The sequence below is a fragment of the Dipodomys spectabilis genome, unplaced genomic scaffold (assembly GCF_019054845.1).
Source record: "Dipodomys spectabilis isolate Male_0828 unplaced genomic scaffold, ASM1905484v1 ptg000137l, whole genome shotgun sequence".
NCBI lineage: Eukaryota > Metazoa > Chordata > Mammalia > Rodentia > Heteromyidae > Dipodomys > Dipodomys spectabilis.
This window is the reverse complement of record NW_024870814.1, coordinates 12,392,491-12,419,247: the sequence shown is the minus strand read 5'-3', so window position 1 is coordinate 12,419,247 and position 26,757 is coordinate 12,392,491. Positions and strand designations below refer to the sequence as shown.

The following is a 26,757-nucleotide window of genomic DNA, read 5'->3' as shown; positions in this document are numbered from 1 at the left end:
TGCACATCATAGAGCTCAAAAATGAAAATTATTTATAGTGTTCTTAGATCTTTTTCAACATTCTCCTAGTGGATTATCAGGAACAGCTCTATGGATCCATTTTTCTTGGTTTCCTTTAGGTCTACAATTCTTATTCCCCATTTTAGCAGGTCTCTTGTGATTTCAGTTTTTGGTGCACTTAATCCTCCCTATTGTAAGTTTCTTGTGCAAATCCCCTTACTGGGGATTTGTCAAAGATGTCTTCCTCCAGCTCCCACATTTTTTTCTTGGGCCAGAGAATGAAAACGCAGGTCAAGACTCAAATTCTCTTTGTGCCTACAACACACTCAGCCCATGAAAATTCCCAACCAACAAGGTAATATGCTCTAGTCCAATTTTTCTTCTCATGGTCAATGCATGAGGTTACTTTTTATTGGGGTGCTTCCTTGGGCCCCTTCCTGACATTGCTGATAACCTTTCCATCTTCGGTTCATCATTAACCACAAGGGATGTTGTTTAACCCAAGCTTGAGCTACCTCAACAAGGTAGGATGTGTCTCCTCCTGAAGGGTTCCCAGGATCCCCTTGAGTAACAAGTCTCCTGGACAAGTCCCCAAATTGTTGGGAATACTCCCATAGTGTACCCCAATATCCAAAGAAAGACCATCGACTTGAAAGAACTTTGCATGGCAAAGTTTAGTTCTGTCAAAGGGCCTATTACTGACAGGAAGCCAATTAAGCAACCACTCTGAGTAGGAATCTGCCCAGGTTTTACCCTTAATGAGTTACTACTTGTCTTTATCAGAAGTTGTGTTCACAGTCTTGGTCAGTTGTCTATTTTGAAAGCTCAGCTGGCTATTTTCAAAGGGGTTAACAGTTTCAGAGCAACCAACTAAACCAGGACAACCAGGCCAGAAATTTTTAGAAAAATCTTACTCATCTTGTGCTCTATGAGTTAACCCTTGCCTCAAGTCCCTAGAACGATTCTAGAAACAGGATATACTTTAGTTAAAATAGCTTTTTGTAAGATGATGGCCTCTCTTAGTTGCTTTACTTCAAGCAATCACTTTGAGAGAAAAAGATTCTAACTCCTACAGAGTCCATTCCCAGACAGACTTTATTGTCAGCAGCTCCCTCTTTGGAATGGAGGCTTATGAGCTTCGAGGTGAAAACAGCTTATTCACATATTGCCTTGGTTCCCTTAGGCAAATTCACCTCAGCAGGTGGTTATGAAACTAACAGCTGTGTGTGGCTGCTTCATTAAAGAACCTGCCTTGATCTTCTGCTCCTATGGTACTAGAAAGAGGAGGCACCTAGCTGTGGACTTAAGCACACATATTGAGCACAGAACAAAGAGCACAGAGTGGGCTGCAGCATTTTCAGAGCTATAGATGAATCAGTCAGATCCTAGCTGCTTGGCTGACCACAGGGCACACTCTTGATGCCACATTTCTGAGGCAGAGCATTTCCAAGCTGCCAAGACACTATGGTAGGAAGAGGCCTGAAGGAGAATTCTTGGTGAGAAGGAGAAGGTAAAAGTTTGGATTTAGGTTTTAGAAAATGCAAGCCACTTTCTGAATTGCTTGAGGCAGCTAGCAGATCAACATGTTTTCTAGCCCTCTAATGAAGAGTATGAGAACACTTCCCACATCTTACAGTCAACCCTGCCTGCTTGGCAGTCTTCTATTCCCTCTTAAGGGAGTTAAGCAGTTTTTAAGAAGTCCTACAGGGTGCTCATTACATTCTTCTGGGTTTAAAAAAATGGTAACACATTCTTATTGAAACAATGTAGCACTAGATTCTTGTTTGAAGGATTTCACTTGTGGCTCTGCTACTTACAAGGCTTAACCTTAGTCAAAATAACTTGTCCGAGCCTAAATTTTTATTCTGTATAATGGAGAGCCTTATAGCATTGATGAACTTTGTGAATAGTTTACTACATGCTACAGAGGGGTATTTGTTTTCTTTGAACTCTCACCTTTTATCTATCTATAAGGTTGGTCTTCATTATTGTACTTCTATAACCCCATTTTATATAGAAAAAATGTAGCTTCAAAAAAAATTTAATACCCAGTAGTTTATAGAGAATTCTTACCCACATTAAATCTCCAAAGGGATGAGTGGAGATTCTGACTCAGACAAGCCCCATGAATAAGATAGGATAAAGAAAGTAATGAAGGCAAAGCAAGAGATGTTGTCATTAATCCTTTCCTGTAAAGCAAAGGAGAGGTAGAGTGTGGTAGCCAACCAGTGAAAGAGAGCAGAGTGGATCTAGGTATTGAAAGCAGTTTTATTTTTAAGAGCCTGCTTTAATTTAAATACACAGGTGTTATATAGATTGTCTTTGGTTTAAAAAATTAATAAAAATTATTCAGCAAATTGCTGAGAGATTCTATTAGTTTAAATTCTTAATTCTTGGACTGAGTAATTCACAAAATTTAGATCTTCGAGGTTCCTTGAGTATGAGACCATTTGGAGAAATCAAGAGTCAGCGGATCTGATCCATCTGGTAAGAAAGCATATCCTCTGGCTTTAGATCAACTTCTATCTCAGAACAAGAGGAAGAAAATAAACAACATTCTACAGAACTTAACACCTTAAAGATACTGGATTGCTGCATTATTTTTTCATTGTTAGATTCATACACGAAAATAAAAGCTGAGAATTACTGGGCCCTTTGCTAGCCTAGAACTGGATGCTTGTTGTTTTTGTTTTTTCCTAGTTCTTTAGAGATTCTAGTGAGAAGAATTGAGAAAATGCAGACATTAGCCTGGTTAGGATTCATCTTCAACCACAGAGCCTCATTTAGTGAATTTTACACTGCCCACTTCCAATCACAGACCCGGCACACTGCACCTGGAGACCAAGGGCTGGGTCAGAGGTCGGCCTGAAGCGCCTGCGGGCGCCCCTGCGCCAGAGCTTGGAGCACCTGGCGGGAGCCATGGCCCTGCCACCATGAGTCCGCACCCTGCCCCAGTGACCGCCATCTGCGCCCCGTGGGCCTGGCTCTGTGCGCTGCACCCGTCCGCTAGCAGCCCATTCATTTAGGGGCGCTCTCCTCAGATGTGTCCAAGGCAGAGGGGATTGTTCTGGAACAATGCAATGCTGAAACTTGCGTTCCCACACCTAAAGTTTGTGGGCGCCATGCAAAAGGCATCCGCCAGGAAGCTAGGACGCGGGTCACCGGCCCGGGCATCTGGGGAGCCCTTTCTGGCCACCCTTCCACCGGCCCGCGCGGTGGGTCAGCTACGGGCGAGGCTGGGACCCCGCCACCGCTGCCCGGCATCCCACCGCACGCGGGGTGCCCAGCCCCGCGCCAGGTCGCAGAGGAGGGGCGTCTGGTCTGGCGCCTGCGACCCGCCCTGCCCTCCCTCTGGCCACTGCCCGCCGGCCCGGCCCCTCCGGTGTGGCCTGGGCGGCCCAAAGACACTGCTGCCATGGCCCAGCCCCCTGCACGTCCTCCCCAAGGCCTGAAGGCCAAAGCTTCCCTCCCCCCAACATCTTCAGAATGGCAATATTGTCTATGCCTCGGGTTTGTTTTCTTTAAGAATTTTTCTGCTCTCGAATTCTTTTTTTAAAAAGTTTTTTCTTGTGAAAATACCTTACAGAGGGGTTAAATGACATGAGCATTGTTGTCTCCTCCTTTGTTTTTCCCCTACCATCTCTGCCTTCCCATCTCCAAGACTACACTCCCCCACCCCCATCCCACCTCCTCACACTTCACCCCCATCTCCTGATTTCACCTGCCCACCTCCCCATTTCACCCCCCCACCTCCCCATTTCACCCCCACCTTCCCATTTCACCCCTACCTCCCCATTTAACCCCCACCTCCCCATTTCACCCCCCCTTCAAAAGTTGTAAAGTTTGTTTTTCAAATTAGCGTCTTGTACATCTCATCTCACTGTAACCCTATTTAAACAATTTCTCTTCTTCCCTTCCTCTCCCCAAATTATACCATCATCAAATACAGTGAAAACAGGGGTTATAACCTGGGGGAAGGACAAAGCAAAAAAAAAAAAATCACCTTATAAATACATTAGGAAAAAAGTTTTTAAAGCAGTTTTTTGTTGGTTTTTTATTTTTTTCATCCCTTCCCATTTCCCCCTTAAAGCATGTTCTTTTGATTTTTTTGCATCCCTTCCCATCTCCCCCCTAAAGCAGCTTTTCTTCAAAGCAAAGAGAGCAGTGAAAGAGACCCCTCAGCAAAAGGAAAAGCCAAAAGCTGATCCGAAGAAGCCGACATCCCTGAGGTATATGTAGAGCCCTTTGACTCGGCCCCTTAGGGCTTGTTCCTGGATTGATTGGTCAAGGGGAGGGCTTGAGCTGCATGGCATCTCATGATTGGTTTCCCAGTCTCGGAGCATGAGTAGGAAGTTTCCTTATTGGATGTCCCATCTCAGAGCACAAGTGGGGAAAACACTTTTGATTGGATGGGAGGTAGAAGGACACTCCCCAGACCATAGTCAGAAACAGCGCATGTATTACCACCTGAAGTCTGATGGGAACAAGGTGTGTATTTTTTGCTGAGTCATTCATCCCCGCCATGTTGGAGCCAATTCCAACCATCACCTGTTATCCATAACTACCCAGCTGAAGTGGTTTAACTCCCTCTGAGTGGCACATCTACACTTGTTACTCACAGGGTGCTGGTCTCCCATGAAATACTATGCTGACAGAGAGATTGAATGTCTAAATCTCTGTTTTGAAGCAGCAAAGCCCTCTGACTTAAACTTGCACACTTACCTTGAATGCCACTTGACTTCTACTTACAGAAGGCAGATTCAGTTCTGCTTTGAGCCAGCATGGTAAAATCTAGGGCAGAGAAATAACTGGACTGTATTTCTAAAGTCAGGTGGAGGAGGAGCCACCATTTCCGAGTGCTTGTATTGTCTTCATAGTCCTGCATTTTGATGTGGGAAGTAATTTCTCCTGAAGGTACATTCTGAGCTGAATTCAGGCCGAAGATCATATTTGTGCATCTGTAAACATATACTTAGGAATCTAAACTGCAGATGAGGCACGTTCTTAGTAGCAGAACAGTGTGTTCAATATATAACTGGTAATGTTATTTTGGTGAACAAATGAAAGAAAAATCATAAAAGGACTGATAACTGACTTGTTGAGTGATGACCCTTTGTACAACTACTTAAAAGATAACATGTATGTATATATGTATGTATATATATATATATAAGCAATACTATGTATTTTCTGTGAGTGCATATACACAGTGTAGGTATCTTAAGGAAAGGAGAACTCAAATGGATTATAACAATGCAACTAGTAATGGTTTAGTCTCTTATCTGTTGAAACCCCAGAGGAAGACAGTAAAGGTATGAAGATTCCAAGAAGATGGAGGCATACCCCAACGTTAGGATATAGCCCTCTCTGTCTTGGCCCAAGGTGATGGCTAAAATGCCAGTAATCACTTCCAAGTTCCAGGAAGTGAGGTGAAGGAACAGAAAGAAGGAAATAAAGAAATACAGAACATGTGCAGACTGTCCTTTAAGACAATATTCTAGAAGCTAGTAGGTAACATTTTTCTCTGTACTGTTATCTAAATATTATCACTATTGGGAAATGTTATCACTATTTTACTTAGCCTGGAGTTTGGTTAAAAGGACAGGTGTGTCTATTGATTCAGAAAGGAAGAGTGGATATTAGAGTAGGCAAGTGAGATGTTTTGCTATGTATATCAAGGGCTATCGACCTCACATGTAATGTTTTACTGTTTTGTAAGCAGAATAGATCCTGCATTTTGTGTACAACTAGAAAGTACTTTTAAGCTTAAGAAAAAGAGGAAACATATCTCAGATGCTACATATGTTATTATATTTTTAAAATGTGTATGATAGCATCCAAATTACAGCAAATTGACAATGTATTTTGTACAGAAGGGGTGATATCCCTGAGCCTTCTCTCATTACATTAAAAAACAGCTTCACAAGCTTAAGTGAGATATAGTTTTGAACCCAGGTTTATTGCTTGCTGGCAATTTAAATTGTTTTCCCAACCTGTGGTTGTTTTTTTTTCTTTTTTTCAGTAATTGTGGTCAAATGCAAACAACTCAAAATTTATCATCTGTTTTACACTTTGTATTAGCATTACCTAGTTATATAAGTGGATTTAATTTTGATATATCCACATAGGAATACAATGTACTCTCATTATATCTACCCCTTCATCATTCTCCTTCTTCTCCTCTCCCAGGTTTTCTAATTATTTTAAGAATACAGCATAGTAGTAGTAAGTATATTTACAATATTGTACAAGTTCAATGTCCACACTCTTTTCATCCTCCAAGATTAAAATTCTATATTCATTAAAATAATTTTCCACTCTCCTCTGTTTCAAGGTCTCCATCAAGAATGATTTTGCTTCCTGTCTCTATCAATTTGACTGTTCTATTAACTGAGATAAGTAGAATTATGCAATATTTGATATTTTTATGACTGGCTTTGAGGAGCCTGAGGCCTGAGTGACTCCATCTTGAGCTAGCTGTCATCTTCTGAAGTATGAGTTATGTAGCTCGACCATGAGCCCGGCCTGGGAATGAACAGAAGAAGCAATTCTTGGGCACTAGGAGCATAAACAATCCTTGAGAAAATCTCAGGCAGGCAGGTGCTGGAAGGCATGTGAACCAACCCTCCCCCCCCCTGCAGTCAGGCCACAGGTGGTGTTTGTTTAAGAAAGGAACCCTGCAGTTTAGCTGGAATCTCCTTGAGACTCACTGCGGTGCAAGCAAACCAGTTTAAAGTACTTCAGCCCTCTGATATAACCAACAACCTGTTTCTGCTTTGTGATGTGCCCATCATACTATAGAATTGTATTATGATTTTCCTGCCATGTGTAATAATTTGTTGTAAGATGTTATGATGTGTACAAAGTCCCTGCTTTCCCTAAAAAAGTGTATAAAAAGTACTATAACCCTGGGCTGGGGCCTCTTAGCATCACCAGTTACCTGGTATGCAGAGGACCAAGCTCCAGCTTGCAATAAAGACTCCTTTGCTTTTACATTGGTGAAGGTCTCTGATGGTCTTTTAGGTAAGAATTTGCAAATTTGGATTTACAGCTTATTTCATTTAGCAGTGTCCCTAAGATTCATCCATAATATAGCATCTGTCACAACATACTTCTTTTTAAAGTTGAAGTAATATACCACTGTATGTATAAACCACAGTCAGTTTATCTATTCATTTGTTGATGACCATTTGTATTGCCTCCATGTTTTAGTATTGTATAAAATGAATGTGAGTGTTCAAAGATTTCTTCAAGATCTTGCTTTTTGATCTTTAGAGTATAAGCCCAGAATTGGAGTCATTGTATCATAGGACAATTCTCTTTTCTTTCTTTCTTTCTTTTTTGTCATGGGCTTGAACTCAGGGCCACATCACTGTCTCTGAACTTTTCCACAAGGCTAGTGTTCAACTACTTTAAACCACAGGTCCACTTCCTGTTTTCTACCCAGGCTAGCTTTGAACCTAGATCCTTGGATTTCAGCTTCCTGTCTTGAATGGTTAGGATTATGGGCATGAATAATCCTGTTTTTAATTAGTTGAAAAGATGCCATACTGTTTCCCATAGAAAGGTTCCAATTTTACCACACTTTTGTCAGTATTGTTACTTTGTTTTTTGTAGTTATCCTAATTCATCTTGAAGTGGTCATATTCTTCATTGTTTTGCTTACACTTTCCTGGTGATTAGTGATGTTAAACACCTTCTTCATGTGCTTGCTAACACTTTAATTGTCTTCTCTGGAGAAACATCTGAGTTCTTTGCACATTGTAAAATCAGGTTGTTTGTTGTTGTTAGGATGATGTTCTTTGTATATTCTTGATGTGAACCACTCATCAAATATATGCTTGCAATGACTTTATCCCATTCTGTGTTGCTTCTTTGGACACTGATGATTGCATTCTTTGGTACATCCTGTTTTGTGTTTTCCTACAGTGACTGACCCTTCTCTGATGTCAGTTTCCAGTATGTCTTCTGGTCCTGTAACTATGAACCATCATATTGATTTGTACTCCTGTTTTTGTAACAGTGAACTAAAGCTATATAATAATGCTCTGGTTGCCTATTGGCTTCCATTTTTGGATCTCTTTCCCTCAGCTTTTAGTAAAAAGCCTTGGGGCATATTTACAACTTATTAGGTCCTAAAAACCCTGTAGAAAGTTGCAGCCATTACATTTAGTTAGTTCTGATGGAAATATGTGACTTCCAATGTCTAAAATAGGGCAAATAAGTCATATAGATTTTTTTTTTTTTTAAATTGCCAGTCATAGGGCCTGAACTCTGGGCCTGGGCGCTGTTCCTCAGCTCTTCAGCTCAAGGCTAGTGCTCTACGATTTGAGCTACAGCGCCACTTCTGGCCTATTCTGGGTATGTGTCACTGAGGGATCGAACCCAGGGCCTCATGCATGCAAGGCAAGCACTCTACCACTGAGCTGCCTTCCAATGCTTGATAGGATATGTACTCATTACCTTGCTCGTGTAACTGTAACTCCTCTGTACAGTATTTTTACAATTAAAAATGTATTAAAAAAAACAAGATGAAAATTGAGAGCTTCGTAAAGTAGAAGCACACCAAAACTCTAGGTATATATTTTTCTTCATATGAGTATTTAGAATTGTATGAAGCTAGAAATTTAACCTACATGCAAGTTAATAACATTTTCATGGATGCTAGATGATTTGTGATACTCTTGGGTCAGAGACAAAAGGGACTTAATTTTTACAGCAATAGTGAAAGTTAGTGATGTGTGTGTGTGTCTATTTATATATTTGAAGTAAATCTCCCAGCCCTCAGTGCTAGTGAGTGAGGTAAAGATAGCCAGGTAAAACCTATACAAACAATAGATTCTGAGTTTGAGCAACTGCGATCTATATAATGAGCAATAGGCATGCCTGAACTTTACTCTGGAGGATGACAATAGCTTAGAAATAGCTTGTAAAAATATCTTTGTAAATATACTATAGAATAAAGAGCAGCTAGTGTTCACTTGGAGATATGCTAATACTTGAGACTGCTGTGGAATTGTTCTTTGTCTTTTGTTTCTTGAAAGTTCCTAGCTACCTAGACCAATACATATTTCTCCTAATAAATACATAGCTCTCCTTAAAAATGAGGCATGACAATTTGTTGAGATTATTCTTTTCCTAGCCCTAAGCCTTAAGATGAAATAGGGACTTCAATCCAATCTAGAGTACAAATTCAACAAAAGAAATAGATGGAGTTCATATTTTACACATCTAGACACTTTTAGAGCCATTTTTTAATGCAGGCATGGAAGAAATTAAGGAAAAAATAGGACCATAAATATATTATATGAAGGTATTCTATGTATTTTAACAGTAATAAAGGATTACATTTCTGTTTTTTAGTGTGTGAATATTTACAGAGTACAGAAAACCAAAGTTTATTCCAGAGCGTATCATGGAATACAATGTAGCAAATTTTCTATATATTGCTTGTATATTTATAGAATTCCTCTGTCTGATGAATTTTGATAAACAGAGCACCTGTTTTACACTTTGAAATACATTTTTCTACCTACAGCATTCTAGACACTTTGCTGTCTACTAAACATAGAAAAGATTCATGCACAACCTTCACCTTCAAGGAGCAGTTCTCAGTATCCCAAGTAGCTTGTGTTTATCCCCACCCCTTTCCTCCCAGCTGTCAATCTAGGTGAGTGATGACTGAATTCTATAAGACAGAAAAACTCAGATAATTCACAGACATGCAGTTAGTATCCAATGGACCCTTCTTCACTTGGATTATTTATATATATATATATATATATATAGTGTATGAACATATACATATATATATATATATATATGTTTATGGTTGATCGTGGGGCTTGAACTCTGGTCTTGGGCACTGTCACTGCACTCTTCAGCTCAAGGCAAGCACTCTACCGCTTGAGTCACAGTGCTACTTATAGTTTTCTAGTGGTTTATTGGAAATAAGATTCTCACTGATTTTCCAGCCTGGGGTGGCTTTGAACCATGATGCTCAGATCTCAGCCTCCTGATTAACTAAGATTACAGGTGTTAGCTACCTGCGCCCGGCTTGGATTATATTTTATCACTATTTTTGGAGAACTTCAGCTTCCTTATTTGGAAACTGAGTTGTCCAGCTCACAGTGAGTAGATGAATCTCATTATTTAGAATTTCATTTAACTTAACTAAAATTGGAAGAATTAATTTCTCAGACACTATTCATATTTGAGATTCAGTAGCCGCATGTAGCCAGTGGTTAGTCTGTTAGACAGTACATATATAGAATATTTCCATTATCACAGATTTTCTGTTAGAACTGTTTTAGAGTTTTAACACCAGGGGTAGACCTTTCTGCCATGCATATATGCATATACATATTTTCCTACAACTTTGGGGTCATATATTTGTTTGATTATTCATTTGTTTATTGCCAAAATTGGAGCTTGAATTCAGGGCCTGAGCATTGTTCTCAGGTTTTTTTTTTTTCTCATGGCTAGCCATAGCTCCACTTCTCGCATTTTGAAGGTTAAATAGATTGTCCTGTGGGGGCTGGCTTTGAACCATGATCCTCAAATCTCACCCTTATGAGTAGGTAGGACTATAGGTGTGAGTGTGCTTTATAACTTGACTTTTCATTGCATTATATCATGCATATATTTCCTATCTAATAACATCCTAAGAAATTGCACTGTTCTAAGAACATCACTTATAATGATTACATGGGAGTCCAGTGCTTATAAATACCATAGTTTATTGAACTGTGTCTATACTGAAAATCGTTGTTGTCTCCAAAATATTAAATGCATCATCAAAGTTGTTTTGAATTTTTCATTCTAGTATTTATTTTTTATAAATAGATAAGTATCTGCTAGTTTTTAGAAAGAAACAAATACAAAGTTTCTTCTTACATAATAATCCATCTTATCTTGGCTCATCTAAAAAAGTAAGTTACTCCTCCCTGTGAAATTATTCTTTTCCCAGCATGCAGTTCCAGTTTTGTACAATTTTATACACTTTACCCACAATAATGCCTTTTTCTAAAATCCCTCTTGCTATCACCCAGTTTTTGTAAAAACCTTTTTGAAGTTATTTCATTAATAGGAAGGCATAATTAACTAATACAAACTTAATGTATTCATTTCCATGGGTATTTGCATTTTAGCCTGGATCAAAACTTGATTCTAACAAGATTATACTTTAATGGAAGAATCAGAGCATCAATCAGGAGGTTGAGAGTACCCTCATGAACAAGTTTTATTATGCATTGCGTATTTTTGTTTTAAGATATGAAGGCTAAAGATTACCAGCTCATATAACCCTGGTTCCAGTGTCCTGCATCTTGTACATACATTTTTTCTAATTTGGGGAGGGGCAGGGAAATAAAATTGCTGAAACAAGGATTCCAGCTGACCCACTGTAACAATGGAATGTACAAGACACTAAGATGAAAACGAACTTCACAACTTTGGGAGTAGGGGGAAGGAGGAGTTGGGGAAGTAGGGAGGGAAGGGAATGTAGTGGGAAAACAAAGGAAGGGGGTAACAATGCTCAATAGGAAATATACTCATTACCTTACACATGTACCTGTAACAACTCTATACAGTATCTTTACAATAAATAATATTTTTTAAAAAGTTTACCAGCTCATATTTCCACAATGAACTTGCTATACACCTTAAATACTTCATATGGCTCAAAATAGGAAACCAAAAAGAAAGCAACTTTCTATATAGATTGTCCATTGATATAAAACCGAGATGCCAAATGCTGTGCCCAGCGCACAGAAACCCAGAGTACAGTCATTAACCTCTAGAATGCTGAGTTGTCTTCTTTAGCTGGAAATCTCTTAATTTTATTATAGACATTATGCAGAAATGTCCTGAAACAATATTCGTGGAGAATAAACAGTTCTACAAAATCAGGAAAATTTTATCAAGTCAAAAAGAGGAAAACAAGACAAGAAAAATTCTATTCCTGGTTATATAAAAATAGGATTGAACAATAGTCTACCAATAGTCTGAAGAAGAGAACAATTATTTAAGTGAGTTGGTATTATAAATGTAATAATAGAGTGATATGCATGGTAAAATAAAACCTGATGATGAGCCATGAACTCTGCCTTGGGAGGTCAGGAAAATCCTTCTTGCACAGTGTCTTGATACATGGGAAGGGAGAAAAAAGTTTATGAAGTTTAGTAGTCTCCAAATAGTATGACCAAGGAATGCAAAGTATCAGGAATAGGGTAGCAGTAAATCAAATTGGAGAGATGGAAATGGCCATGTAGCTTAGTGTTGTTGCAGTTGCTTAATATGCACAAGGCCCTGGGTTCAATCCCCAGCACTAAAAAGGAAGGAAGAAATAGACAAAGAAAGATTTGTGAAGTGGACCTAGCACCATCATAGAAGTTTTATTCTCTAGCCCAGGATTTCATACTGTTAATTGCATATTATTCCTGCATGGGAAACTTAAAAGTACAGTTGCCCAAGTCTCAGCCATTTGTATTTGAGTGGGTACAGATGTATCAACTTCAGCTGATATGATTGGGGGCAGCCAGGATTGAGATATCATGGTAGCGCATATGAGTTAGAACATTAAAAAAAAGTTCATGAGCCTTTTATTTCTGCAAAAAAATAAATGCACATGGTATGTCAGCCTAAGTATGGATATAGTTTAGTCTGCATTTAAATGTACAAATATACCAATTTTGCATACTTGGGTAAATTACCTATCTCTCTTTAAGACTTAGTTTCCTATTTTGTACTTGGGAGCCAATGAGACTATAGTGAGAGAGTGTTAATAAAGTGTTTTCTGGCTATGCTTTTTTTTTTTTTTAATTTTATTTTATTTTATTTGAGAACATACTGTACAGAAGGGTTACAATTACATGGGCAGGATAATGCATACATTTCTTACCAAGCATTGCAGCCTCCTCCTTTGTTTACCCTTCACCTCCCTTCCCAGCCTCCCCCCTCCCTCCCACCCAATCATACCCCCCCCACCGACATTGTAATGCTGGCTTTGACATGACATTTTGTACTTTATGCGTCTTAAAATGTATTATAACTACCTTATTTGACTTGTTTATATAGTGTAAATTTGCACCAGGTGCTGAAGAGCAAAGCAGACAAGGATCAACTGTCCTGTCTTAGGTCTCTTGGATACTTGATGTCATTCCTTACATTCCAAAATTTTTGAAGTCAGAGTTGGACAAGAAGGCAGTTTTAAAACTTTTCCCTATGGAGCCTTAACATTTTTCAATATCACAGGGACTCTGGAAAGATGGAAAAATAAAATATAGAGAAAACAAAACAGTGCTTTTCAGCTGGCTTACTGTTTATCCTTTTGACCAATGATGACAAATTACCATACACTATATTGGTTATAAACACTAAAATTATTTCTACATTCTGGATCCTGGAGGGCCAAGATTGCAATGCCAGCATAGTCAGTATTTTTTTTTCTGAGTAATGCTCTGTATTCAAGATCAGGAGTGAAATCTATTTGGTTTTGTTTATTTAAATCCCATTCATGAAGGCTTGCCTCCATGACTTAATTACCATCCACATACACACAAAGGCCCACTTCTATAACATTACATTTGAGATAGGATTTCAACAAGTGAAACTGGATGAAGGGTGTAAATATATGCATTGTACTTATACTTTCGTTTCCCCCCCCATAAGATTGTGGATCTAAGAACAGTATGATCCAGACATTGAATGATCTTAAAGCTGACCTCTGGGCCACTCTATGATTTTGGAGTATTATATTGATCTGGCTTATTCAATTCTCTGTCTTCACTACAAGATTATTTGAAGAATACATAAGATAATTACGCTGAGTAGTTATCTAGAGAATTATTTCATATTATTTACTTTTAATTTTTTGGTAGGTACTTGGGTTTGAATTCAGAGCCTTGCATTTGCCAGGCAGGCACCTTACCCCTTGAATCATGCCACATGGTTGTTTTTGAGATAGAGTCTTGCATTTGTTTATTCCTAGGGTACCTGGATAGTGAACTTCCTACTTGGATGTCCAACACAGGTAGGATGACAAGCCACACATAGGCACACCCAGGTTTTATTGATTGGAATGGAGGTCTCTTGTATGTTTTCCAGCTTAACCTTGAACTCCCACTATCCACAGGTCCATTTTCAGAGTAGCTAGAATTATAGGTATAAACCATCTCATTTGGTTTCTATTATTTATGTTTATGAAAAGTCTGAAAGCTATGAGAAAATCCCCTAGAGTTTACTAACCATATCCAGATTCTAGGTGATATACTCATGTTTATTGTGTTACAAACTGTGTTTTTCGTTCTGTTTTATATAGAGATATTTCACATCAAGAACAAGAATAAAAATATTATTACTAATGCCAATTCAAACAGCTGTGACTATCTAATTTCTATGTGTGGATTTATGTTTTCTGGAAAAACATCCTCAGTACATCGGCCAAAAATCTGATAGTCCTAACAAGCAAATATTTGCTTCCAGTATGATCAGCAGATTGCAAATAGCGGTTCCATGCCTGTAGAAGAGACAGGTCATAGGGGAATTCCCTGCTTGTGACCCTAAAATAATTCTGTCCTCTTCAAAATAGCAGAAGGGTAAAAATTTGTCAAAATTATTAAATGGGAACTTTCTCTTTTTTTTCCTTTTTTTTGGGGGGGGGGAGGGGTCCGGTCGTGGGGCCTGAACTCTGGGCTTGGGTGCTGTCCCTCAGCTCTTCAGCTCAAGGCTAGTGCTCTACCACTTGAGCCACAGCTCCACTTCCAGCTTTTTTCTTTTTGTTTATGTGGTGCTGAGGAATTGAACCCAGGGCCTCATTCATGCAAGGCAAGCGCTCTATCATTGAGCCACTTTCCCAGCCCTTGTATAGAATCTTGTATATACATTTTTCTAATTTGGGGAGGGGAAAGGGAATAACAAAATGCTGAAACAAGGACACAGGATGACACATTGCAATGATGATACCCACAAGAGTCTATATTGGAAATTAACTTTACTCCTTTGAGGGGGAGGTGAACCAGGTAGGGAAAGGAAGGAATAGTGGGAGAACAACAAAGAGGGAGTAACAATGCTTGACAAGAAATGTACTCATTACCTTACTCATGTAAGTGTAACCCTTTGGATAGCATCTTTGCAATGAAGTAAAATAAAAACTTATTTAACAAAAAATAAAAAAAAAATAGAATCCTGTTTTTAAAACATGTAATGTTAGAAGAATACCACTAGATGGTAGCGAAATCCCACAATATATATGAAAAGGCCTATCTAGCTTAGTAAACTATGGAAACCACAGAGTTAGTGTTTTATAATCAACAAAGAGTCTCCAGGCTTGGGTATTTGACTAGGACCAGAGACACTCAGAAGGAGCAGTCAGCATGCTGAATTTTGGGGGAAAGTCTTCTGTTTTTGGAATTTAGAGACTTGAAGCGTGGCTATGCCTCTATTTCTTGCCTCATTTATCAGCAAAGGACATCTTTCAAGGATTGATTCATGTCCCCTGAGATATGTGTCCTTGGAGAAGTCTGTAACAAGTGACTGAGGTGATGTGAGGTCCCTGAGACTGTAGCAAGTCCTGTAGTGCTAGTGTCTTGAAGAGATGTGGCACTGAATGGCTCTGTCTCTGTCTCTGTCACAGACATCAAAGTCCTTGTGAGATCATTACAAGAAAGTGAACAGTCAGGAAGAGAGTCTAAAACAGATGACACTCTAGACTTCCTGGCTTCCAGAACTTTGACTTTAAAACTATTCCATAAATTTGTCTACAAATGCAAGATATCTGTGTTCTCCATGGCAGGGAAACTAAGTCACCAAACCAGCTCTCCCTGAGCAGGATCAGCCTTAGGAATTGGCATGTAGTTTGGACATGTAGTTGCGGACTTGCTTCTCTTCCTCCTGCTGGTGCAAGCATGGTGAGGAAACAGGACTCAGGTTCCATTCTCAGTGAGATTGAAATCAAGAATGTTGCCTAGCAGTTGAAGGTTTAAGCCTGCTTAGTTTTTGGATAAGAATCAGAAAAACATCAACTAAATTGGATGCATTACTGGTATTGTTTGTAAATGTACACATATTTTTTTTCTTCTGTAAGGCACTGAGAAGAACTTATTTATCCTAACATACTTTTCTCTACATGGCCCTCAGCACAGACTTTATAATGCCTCTCCTGACTTGTAAATGACATATCTACATACTCTGCGGAGTCAGGGTTGTGCCATTTCTTTGGATTCACAAAGCAAAGAGAAATCTATGTATGTAAAAATAGGAACTATTCTTTATTTGAGGAAATAAATTTATAATTTCAGTTTTCCCCATGTAGTATGATGGTGACAATAGTTTTGCCACATATCTTTTATTGGGCTGAGGTAATTTTTTTCTATCCATAGTCACTTGAGAGACTTTTAACAATCGCTTTTCTCTAATCCATGGCAACATTTAAACTTATTATCTTTATTTTCTGGTGCTTCTCTGTATCCAACTTGCCAAGAGCAATGACCACTACTGAGCTTCTACAACTACACACACCTGAGAAGAGCAGACCATCACCTGGTATGCAGTTGAGGGCAAATGGCCAGCAGGACTGATCAGCAACTTCACAATGTTCCAATCCTGAGAATGAAACCCTTCCATGCCCAGTTGTGTATCATGGGACTATGGTTCCTGAAGCTATACTTTGTCCTGTTTTGAGAGGAATTAATTCAAATCCCGGTGTTCTACAAGGCTTATGTATCTACAAGTGGCCAGTGCAGGTAGCTCATGCCTGAAAATCTACCTACACAGAAGGCTGAGATCCGCTGATCCCAGTTCAAGGCAGCCCAGGAAAGGAAAGTGCAAGAGACTCTTTCCTACAGTTAACCAACAAAAGGGCAGAAATGGAGATGTGACTCAGTGCTGACCTTGAGTACTAAAGCTCAGGGCCAAATTTCAGACCCTGAGTCAAAGTCCAAAGACAAACACACACAAAGTATAACAATGCACAAAAATTTAGTCATATATGAGTCTTCTTATGGTTGCACATTCTTAGTTGGGGGGGGGGAATCAAAGCATAAGATTTCAGTATTTCTTTTGAGCTGTATCATTTGTAAGTCATATACAGGATTGAAGTTACAACCTATTGGGAATTTACCTGTGTTAGTTATCTCCCCTTCCTTATAACTGGCATTTAAGTTTGGAACTTTCTTCCAGTAATGGTATCTCAAAGACTTTGCTCATTCTTTTTGCATAAGCAAGCACCAAAAGAATAAAAGAAATAATTTACAAATAACATATTTATATGATGATTTCTTTGTTGCTTTGTATGTCCCTCCCCCACGGTATAACCCGTGGTTTCACTGTATTTGATGTTGGTATAATTTGGGGAGGGAAAGGAAAAAAACAAATCATTTAAATAAGGATACAAGTGGACCCATTTCAACAATGAGAAGTACAAGTTGTTATGTAGAAAACAAACTTTACAAGTTTGGGGGGGCGGAGGCAGGAGGATAGGGTGGTGGGACGGGAGGAGGGAGAATGGGAAGGGATGGGAAGGGATGAGAAGGGAAACAAAGGAGGAGGCTACAATGCTTGATAAGAAATGTACTCATTATCTTGCCCATGTAATTGTAATCCCTCTGTACAGTATTTTCACAATAAAAAAAAAAAGAGAGGAAAAAATAAATTGTTTAAATAGGGATATAGTTGGACACATTGCAATAATGAGATGTACAAAACATTATGTCGAAAAATGAAGTTTACAACTTTGGTGCTGGGTTTTTGGGGGTAGGGAGGACAGGGAAAGGAGGGGAGAGATGGGAAAGAATGGGAAGGGAAAACAAAGGAGGAGGCAACAATGCTTGATAAGAAATGTATGGTATTTTCCCAATAATAAAGTTATTAAAAATAATATATACCACATATATGGTATATATGTGCACATCAGAGGGAAACCAGGAGGAGGACAGAGAGACAGAGGCAAACTGGGGACAACATACAACAGTAGGACCTATCAGCTGCACGGGACATTGATCATAACAAACTAAGCAACTCAATGGAAGCAATGGAGGGAATGAGCAGGAAAGAGGGAATAGCTGACACTAAGCAAAAGGAAAGAAATGTACATATCACCACATGTGGAAGAAATAACTGTATTGTCAAAGCCCATAGAATTAACAAACTTTAAAGGCCACAATAAAGATAATTTGCCCCCACGAAGGTTAGAATGGGTTTGTGAGGAAAGTATCACTTACTTCGTGACTATAACAATCCTGTGAAATTTGTGAAATTTATGTAATTACTTAATCACAATAAAAATTCCTATAATAAATTTTAATAGAAGAAACTTTTTGTGTAACCCATAAGAAAATGTCACAAACAGTGGCCAATAGCAACAAATATGCATGTTCTTCAGGCTCTAGATGGGGTAAGTGGAATATGAATTCCTCTGTACAGCTCTGAACCAGCATTCAGTTACTTAGTAGATTCTGATGAACCTTAAGAGAAGACTTAATCTTGAGTGTTTGTTATACTGAGACATGAACACAGCTCTTGCTGGCTCCTGCTATGAGGTGTGGAGTCCTGGCTGTGGCTGCCCACATGGAATGCAGGCAGGACAAAGAGGGTCTCATACAGAGTTAATAACTTTTCCAGGAGCAGACTCTGTAGAAAGATTAAAAAATAGATGTTGCCATAGTCTGACTAAGTAACTGAAGGTAACTGGCATTCTTGTTCATTCTGTCTCATAGAAGAGAGAGAAATATTAAGAATGCTGCTGTTAGTCTGAAGAGTTATGCTGAAGGAGTGTAATCCCATATTTATTATGAAAATGACTGTGTAAAATTTAGTTTTCTCTGCCTTTTTTCACTTTCATTTAGAAATATTATTAATTAAGGAGAATTTTTTCCTCTGGGTTATTTTGTTATGATATAAGTGATCATAAGGAACTTAATTTATTAGGCCCCATATGAAGAACCTTATTTTTTTTTTTATCACTTGTAGGGATTGAACTCAGGACCTGGGCGCTGATCCTGAGCTCTTTTGCCCAAGGAAAACACTCTGCCACTTTCAGCCACAGCACCACTTCCAATTTCTGAATGATTAATTGGAGATAAGAGTCACAAGGGGAGATTTCAGCCTGGACTGGCTTTGAACCATGTCCTCAGAACTCAGCCTCAAGAGTAGCTAGGATTACAGACATAAGCCACCAGAGTTTGTCTTATGAAGACCATCTCTAACAGTTGTTGATAACTTGCTCATCAAAAGTTAACTTTGTTTCAGTGATGTCAGATTAACTCGAGTAGGTATTTGATTTCCTTACCTAGATCAGACCACTGTAGTATTGGATAGAAGTCCTGAGAAACAATGGCAAATGAAGTCTGTGCACAGTATCTTTCTCTAGAATAACTAGAAGAGGGCCAATCAAACTAACCCTTCACCAAGACTCCCCTGGACACACATTTCAATTGAATTGGGCCTCTAGTGTTTCAAGTTGCAGGGTCAAGTACACCACATCTTCCCTGCAGATGCAGGCATCAGGAGAGAGGGGTCCTTCTACCCACTGCTGAAGCCAGCCTGGTATTTGTGGGTCTTTCCTCCAAACACAGAAGAAATTTAAGTCACTTTCTTCACCAGAGAGATGCCCTTGCCCTCTTCTTTGTTCTTCTCACATTGCTGCACCCACCTGCTGATTTGCATAGTGCTCCCCAAGGAGAACTTTCCAGCCCTAGTTTGACATAAAGGCTCATCTTGACCTTGACTTCACTGATCAAATCTCCTGGATTCTCAGCTAAAATGAGGCTCTGTTCTTGGGTTCTGGGTCTCCTAATGCTCTGGATGACTGGTAAGGGCAGAGGGAAATGAGGATGGAAAAGGGGGTTGAGGGTGAGCCCTCAGGGCCACTGCTTCTTGTTTGTATTCTGTTCATGGGTTAGATGCACAGAACTTGTCTTCTAGAATGAGGCAAGTGAAGTTAATTATATGAGAGGGAAGAAGATTCTAGATGGAACCAGTTCCTGAGCTTTGGTGACAACTATGACAACTGTGCAGTGGGTAGTATACATGAGATCTAGAACCTCATTTATTATTTTGATATTTGTATATGTTTTGAAATATTGAATAGTTTTAGGATAGAAGGGAAACCATGAAAAGGATTGGGAATTAATATATAACCACAGAAAAAATTATTTACCACATATAACCTTGTACTTTTCATTTATATTAATTTCAGGGTCCAATGGCGATATTATAATGACTCAGACTCCACTCTCCCTGGCTGTCACCCTGGGAGAGACGGTCTTCCTCTCCTGCAGGTCAAGTCAGAGCCTCATATATAGCAATGGAAATAATCTTCTGTATTGGTTCCTTCAGAAGCCTGGCCAGTCTCCACAGCGATTGATCTATTGGGCTACCAACCGAGGATCTGGGGTCCCAGACAGATTCAGTGGCAGTGGGTCAGGCACAGATTTCACACTGCAAATCAGCAGGGTGGAGGCTGAGGATATTGGGGTTTATTACTGCATGCAAGGTATAGATACTCCTCCCACAGTGATACAGTCCTTAACAAAAACATCTCTGTAGGGCTTGGCCCAGCTGTCCTATTTCAAAGCTTGTCTGGAGAGCAGCATAGCAAATTCTCTGAACTGAAGCAGTAATCTGAGTTTGGAGGACTTGACAGAAGATGTCATACCAGAGAGCTTGTCCAAGTGGGATCTTGGATTACTTCAGCTTCCAGGGACTCCCAGAACCAGAATGTATAATGTTACTGCAAAAGTCAATTTATCAATTATTACCAAATGTGAAAGACAAAGACAAAATCATCTACCAGAAGCATGCCATTTCTATAGATTGGATAGAATTACAGAGTCAAATCCCATGCAGAATGACTCAAGAAGCAGTAGTAGCTAGGAATTGAAGAATGAGTCACAAAGCTAGGCTTAAATGTGAGATGGATTTTTGAAATAGGAATGTTACTGAATATCACCAAATAAATAGAATATGTTGGTTACATTCAAAAAAATTAATTATATGTCTCAGATATTAAAAGCTTTTTGCTTAATCAACTCATGATTCTGAAAGTCCCATTATTATCATGTTTTATTTGTGAAAATACCATACATAGGGGTTACAATTACATGAGCAAGGTAATGAGTACATTTCTTAACAAGTATTGTTGCCTCCTACTTTGTTTCCCCTTACTATCCCTACCCTCCCCTCTCCCCATCCCCACAACTGTTGTAAACTTTATTTTTCAACATAATGTCTTGTACATCTCATTGTTGCAATTGGTCCACCCATATCCCTATTTAAACAGTTTGTTTTTTCCTTCCCCTCCACAAATCATACCAACATCAAATACAGTGAAAACAGAGGTCTCCTTGGCACAGGCTTATTTTTATTTAACAAAGCTACAAATTGAAGTGTGACACTGCATAATGCTATGTTCCATGTGTGTTTCTTCTGGTCCTCCTCTTATGGAGGCCTTTTCTCACCTGACTCGTAGAGGTAAGAACAATATGTCCTTCCCTTCCAAAAATCTACCATTAACTGGCAAACAAGCCCCACAATGAGCAAAGGCTTCCCCTGAGACTTGAGTATGTATTGGATTTTCTCTCAGAATATGCACAGACCACTCAGACATCCAAAGCAGACCCCTGCTATTTCCCTCAGCACAGGTATCATCTTAGGAAAGGACCATCCTTACCAATTTCTCTATTACATTTAAGTTCTCCTAATCCCTCTGTCACTGATAAATCGAAAATATCTCTACTTCCCCTGGTGGTAAAACATGAAATAGCCTCATAGCCACAGCTGTGCTGGGAGAAGTTCTATACTTACTGAGTCCCAAACAGAAAGAAAACATTTATAAAATTATCCACTGAGTATATCATGAGCTTTACTAGGGAAGCATTTGAATATCTAAAAGAACCACAAACCACACAGAGAGTTGGTTTTAGTGCCAGGGGCAGAATACTATTGAACAAATGCTATTTCTGCCAATGCGCCCTCTCTGCTCCTGCCAACACCACTCCATGAAGCAAGGCGATGTCAGGTGAGACAGGGCTTATCCATATGTGTCCTGATTGACCTGAAACTCTCCATATTCCTTCCTGAGTCTCCCTGAGTGATTAGGATTACACATAGGCAGTGTCTGTGGTAGAAACAGTGTTTTCATCTCAAATAGCTTATAGGTGTATTTCACAAGATGTCACTATCTGTCAATGTTACACCTTACATCTTAAATAAGAATCCTACTTTTAAACAGAGCTTTGAAGGCATCTTAGGAAAAGAATAAACACAAAACACTTTGCCCTGGTTTGCATGGCAGCTAGCCTGTGAGACATCAGTGACACAGTGACCCTGAGATCCCTGTGTGCAGATCAGCTTCTTACTCTATGCACACAACAGATCTTTTTTAAAATAAGCTTTTTTATTGTGAAAATACTGTACAGAGGGTTTACAATCATATAAGCAAGGTAATGAGTACATTTCTTATCAAGCATTGTTGCTACCTCCTTTGTTTTTCCCCTACCATCCCTGCCCTTCCATCTCCACAACTACATTTCCCTCTCTCCTCCCTCACCCCACGCCTAAATTATAAAGTTCATTTTTTGACATGGCGTCATGTACATCTCATGGGTTAACCTGTATCCCAATTTGAACAATTTGTTTTTACCCTTTAGCTCCCCAAATTATACTAACATCAAATACAGTCAAAACAGGGGTTATACCATGGGGAGGGTCATACAAACTACAAGAAAATTACGTGGTACATGTTAAATACTTTAGAAACCAGTGCAAGGAAGAAAAAAAACACCTGTGTCCCTGTCGTGGGGTTCATTTCACTGACCTTTTCTGCTTGTCTCAGATATATACTAGTTATTGCAAATAAGGGAACCCATGGGAATTATGTTTCTTTGGGCCTGGCTTACTTCACTTAATATATATTTTTCTAAGTCTTTCCATTTACTAACAAATGGGGCAATAACATTCTTTCTGGTGGAGGCATAAAATTCCATTTTGTATATATACCACTTTTTCTTGATCCATTCATCTCGTGAGGGGCATCCGGGTTGGTTCTGTACCTTAGGTATGGTAAATATGGCTGTATTAAAAACATGTGCTTGTAGCTTTAGTATCGTCTACACAAGAGATCTTTATGTTTATGATTTCTACCTGAACCCAGGGCATAACAGTATTATTAAACAAATAATTTTTTTAAATTTAATTTTTTTTATTGTGAAAATACTGTACAGAGGGGTTACAATAACATGGGCAAGATAATGAGTACATTTCTTATCAAGCATTGTAGCCTCCTCCTTTGCTTCTCCTTCCCATCCCTTCCCATCTATCCCCACATCCCCCCACCCTTATTACAAAAATTGTGAAGTGGTTGATCTCCACTCTCATATTCACTCTTCTTTCCTCCTGAAACATAGCCATTCCTAAAATGTCTTGGTCTCAAACCAAGGTGTCAGGACGTTGTGTGCACCAGGAGTGGATGTTTATCAAAAGACAGGTCCACCTTCAAAGCTCCTCTAATTAAATGCAGGTAAATAGAAAGGCATGAGTTTTACAGTTTCATCATAACTTCCTTTGGCTTCAGAAGTATCATATTTCAGGCCTCAGATACATCATAACTGGGGTCGAAGTTCGTGAATCTCTCAAATCCAGATCCACATGCAGTTCATTTAGTGAAGGATGATGAAGAGAACTCTGACTTTGGCAGGGACTTTCCCTGTGTGTGAGCTTCTGACTATGAGGAGCAGTGTTATTTTGTGTGCCTGCAGCAGCTGCTTGGACTCACAATGATGAGAAGTCGATTCACTGTGATGTAAATGTCCTGCTAGTGGCTCCCCAGATGTGACATCTTGCACTAGGGTGGACAGTGTCCCCACATGCTGGTCCTGATGTGGGAGCCTTCCTCACTGCGCTCTGCCTTCACTGTCTGTGGTAGTTTTTCCTTGCTTCCCATGCTAAGGATGTCTTCTCCATTCCTTGTGGCTTCATTGCCTTGCTCACCCTTTACTGTGTTTCCTTTCATCAAATCTGAATCTGCTGGGACCACAAGTTCTAGAACAGTTACTAAAAAATGTTGTTCTGAACTGGAAGAGACGATAGCATAAGAACATGAAGTTTTATGAAGCAGGAGAGACTGAAGTAGATGTGAGTTCTTGGTTTAGGGAATATCTTATCTTTGAAGGGGGTGTTTTGGGGCTTTGGATAGGAGACAGGAATTTTACCTGAGAGATTTGGAGACTGCTAGCTCAGAAATTCATGAAGATCACCAAGCTACATATATAGCCAAGTCTTTTAAATCTTTCCAACCCTGCTGATTTTCATGTGCCCTGAGCACAGCCCACTGCCCTGAGAACTTCTTCAGAGGCTGCTCAGACCCTATGCAGGAGAAGGTTCCAGTGACCAAAGAGCTTGCACATGAAGGCCCCTGTTCAGAACCCAGAGGTCCTGCTGTTCTGGCTCCCAGGTAAGAAAGAACAATGCTGGGAATTGCTCATCTCATATTAACAGAGCAGCTTAAGTCTTCCTGGAAGTACTTGGATAATATAATTAATTAAATGACTAGTCTTTTTAATGTTTCCAATGTCATGTGCCCATTGTGATGTCCAGTTGACCCAGTCGCCATTCCTGCCTGCATCTCTGGGAGAGAGAGTCAACATCACTTTCAAAGCCAGTCAGGTCATTAGCAATTATTTACATTCTTACCAGCAGAGAGCAAGGAAAGCTCCAAAGCTCCTGATCTATTTTGCACCTACTTGGCAATCTGGGGTCCCATGGAGGTTCAATGGAATGGATCTGGCACAGAGTTCACTCTCAGCATGAGCAGCCTGCAGCCTGAAGATTTTGCCACTTTCTACTGTCAGCAGGGTAATTATTTACCTACCCCTGTGACACCAGTCAGAACAAAAACCTCCCAGGGAAGCAAAAGTGAGAGCCTGGGCTGCCCCAGATGCTTATCCTGGTGCTTCCAACTGCTGACAGAACATCTCACATACAGCCCCCTTTTTAAGGTCACTGGAACCATTGGGAGATAGGTTCTGGAGTCAATTGCATACCTTAACTGTCTGTCCTCCTGCTCATCCCAAGCAGCACACACCTGACACTGCCTCTTCTGTGACTTACAAAGAATACTGCTCTTTACTCATGTATGTTCCAGTCTGTCCTAAAATTCTGCAGTCAGTCAATAATGAAGCCATTCTAGATATGTCAGGGTTTTTAAAGGCAAGGAAAAATACCTTGTGAAAAACATTTTAAAAACAATTGTCTGAAGAAATATCATCGTTAAAATTTATTTGAAATCAATTTTAGATTGCCGTGGAATAATTTTATTTGAAGTACAATATGATGTAATAATAATGTAATAAAAAATAATGTAATAAACAAGTGAGTTCAGTACCTTAAACATTTCAATTCCCTGTCAGGGAATTTTTTTTCAGCAAATGTATTTTTTTAAATACTGATATCAACTCTCATGTTAAAACATGCAACATTTTAATCTGGTTCTCAGAAAAATAATTTATTTTGATACTGAGTATCATATTATTGTTTTACATTGCCATGGTCTCAACTTTTGAAAGAAAAGTGGAAAAATATGTTTTTAAATAACTTCAGAAAATATCAAGAAAAAATTAACTAAAACTTTGTATCATGTTTTGGAAGGTTTGAACATATTTTTCTTCAGTTGCTTGATCTTAGAAGTGTTATTCAGAGGGCAGATATTCAAAGCACCCTTGGCTTCTGGCCTAGTTCACATAAATCCAAACTAAAGAATGGAAATAAATATACGAGAACAAATGCAATACATTTAAGACACTTGTGGAGTCATGTACTAGATACAGCTACATAGTGACCCATATTATATGTATATTTTTCAGAGTAATCAGAAGTGACTTCCATTTATCATACAGACATTCTGAGAGTCATAAGTTCACATTTAGTAATTAACATGCACTCTTACACATGGAAATGTAAGGGAGGAGCTGGATTGGGAGGGATGGTTCAGAATGATGAAAGGTTGATAGGTAAAGATGAATTGTATTTATAATCCTGTAGGTTTAGTGGACATCATTTTATACAGCTATTGATAGATATTAAAAATAGAATAAAGATAAGAGATGTCTATGGAGTTCTCACTTGTCCACACTCTCACCTCTGTCCAAGTTCCTTGCATATTGTGGATCGATAGGATTGAGTCCCTTCCACATTCCAATCTTACATGTGATTAGAAGAGGTCTCATCTCATTCAGAATATAAACAGGAAAGCAGAGAGGGAGAGCAGTGCTGGGAAATTTATTTCCTGAAGAGACTGTGGTGATGGGAGCCCACAGGTGATGACCCAGTGAAGTCACAGCCCAACTCTCAGAATATATCTAGGAGGGCATTGCCCAAGACCAGGTACACACATGACTCTTCCTATTAGCAACTTGTAACCATAGCAAGAGTCTCCGTTCATGGAAAATGAGATGAAATATGTAAGGGGCCATTCTCAAATAGAAATATTTCTTGACAAAAGGAAGCAAACACAACTAAACATGTATGTAGTATTATTTTCTTTCCTACTCAGAATGTGTTCAGAATTCAGGATCATCAAAAGCATCCCTGAGAGCATGTTACAAATACAATATTACAAAACAACTTCACATCTACTGAGTGTTAATCTTCCCTTCAGTAAGTTAACAAGTAATCTCTGTATGGATTAGGAAGTTGTATTTAGAAGAAGAAAAGTGTCATTGGTAGATAGATGCTTTGTACTCCTCAATTAGCCTATTAAGAGCA

General features: G+C 39.2%; 1 pseudogene and 1 gene segment (V, D, J or C); one reads left to right on the top strand and one right to left on the bottom strand.

The window, feature by feature from the left end:
* Positions 1-26,757, bottom strand: part of LOC122116639 — a 1,030,500-nt pseudogene that overhangs the window by 454,313 nt on the left and 549,430 nt on the right.
* LOC122116646 lies at positions 19,719-20,947 on the top strand. The segment is given in 2 exon segments: positions 19,719-19,807; positions 20,195-20,947. Coding segments are annotated over 2 exon segments (399 nt in total).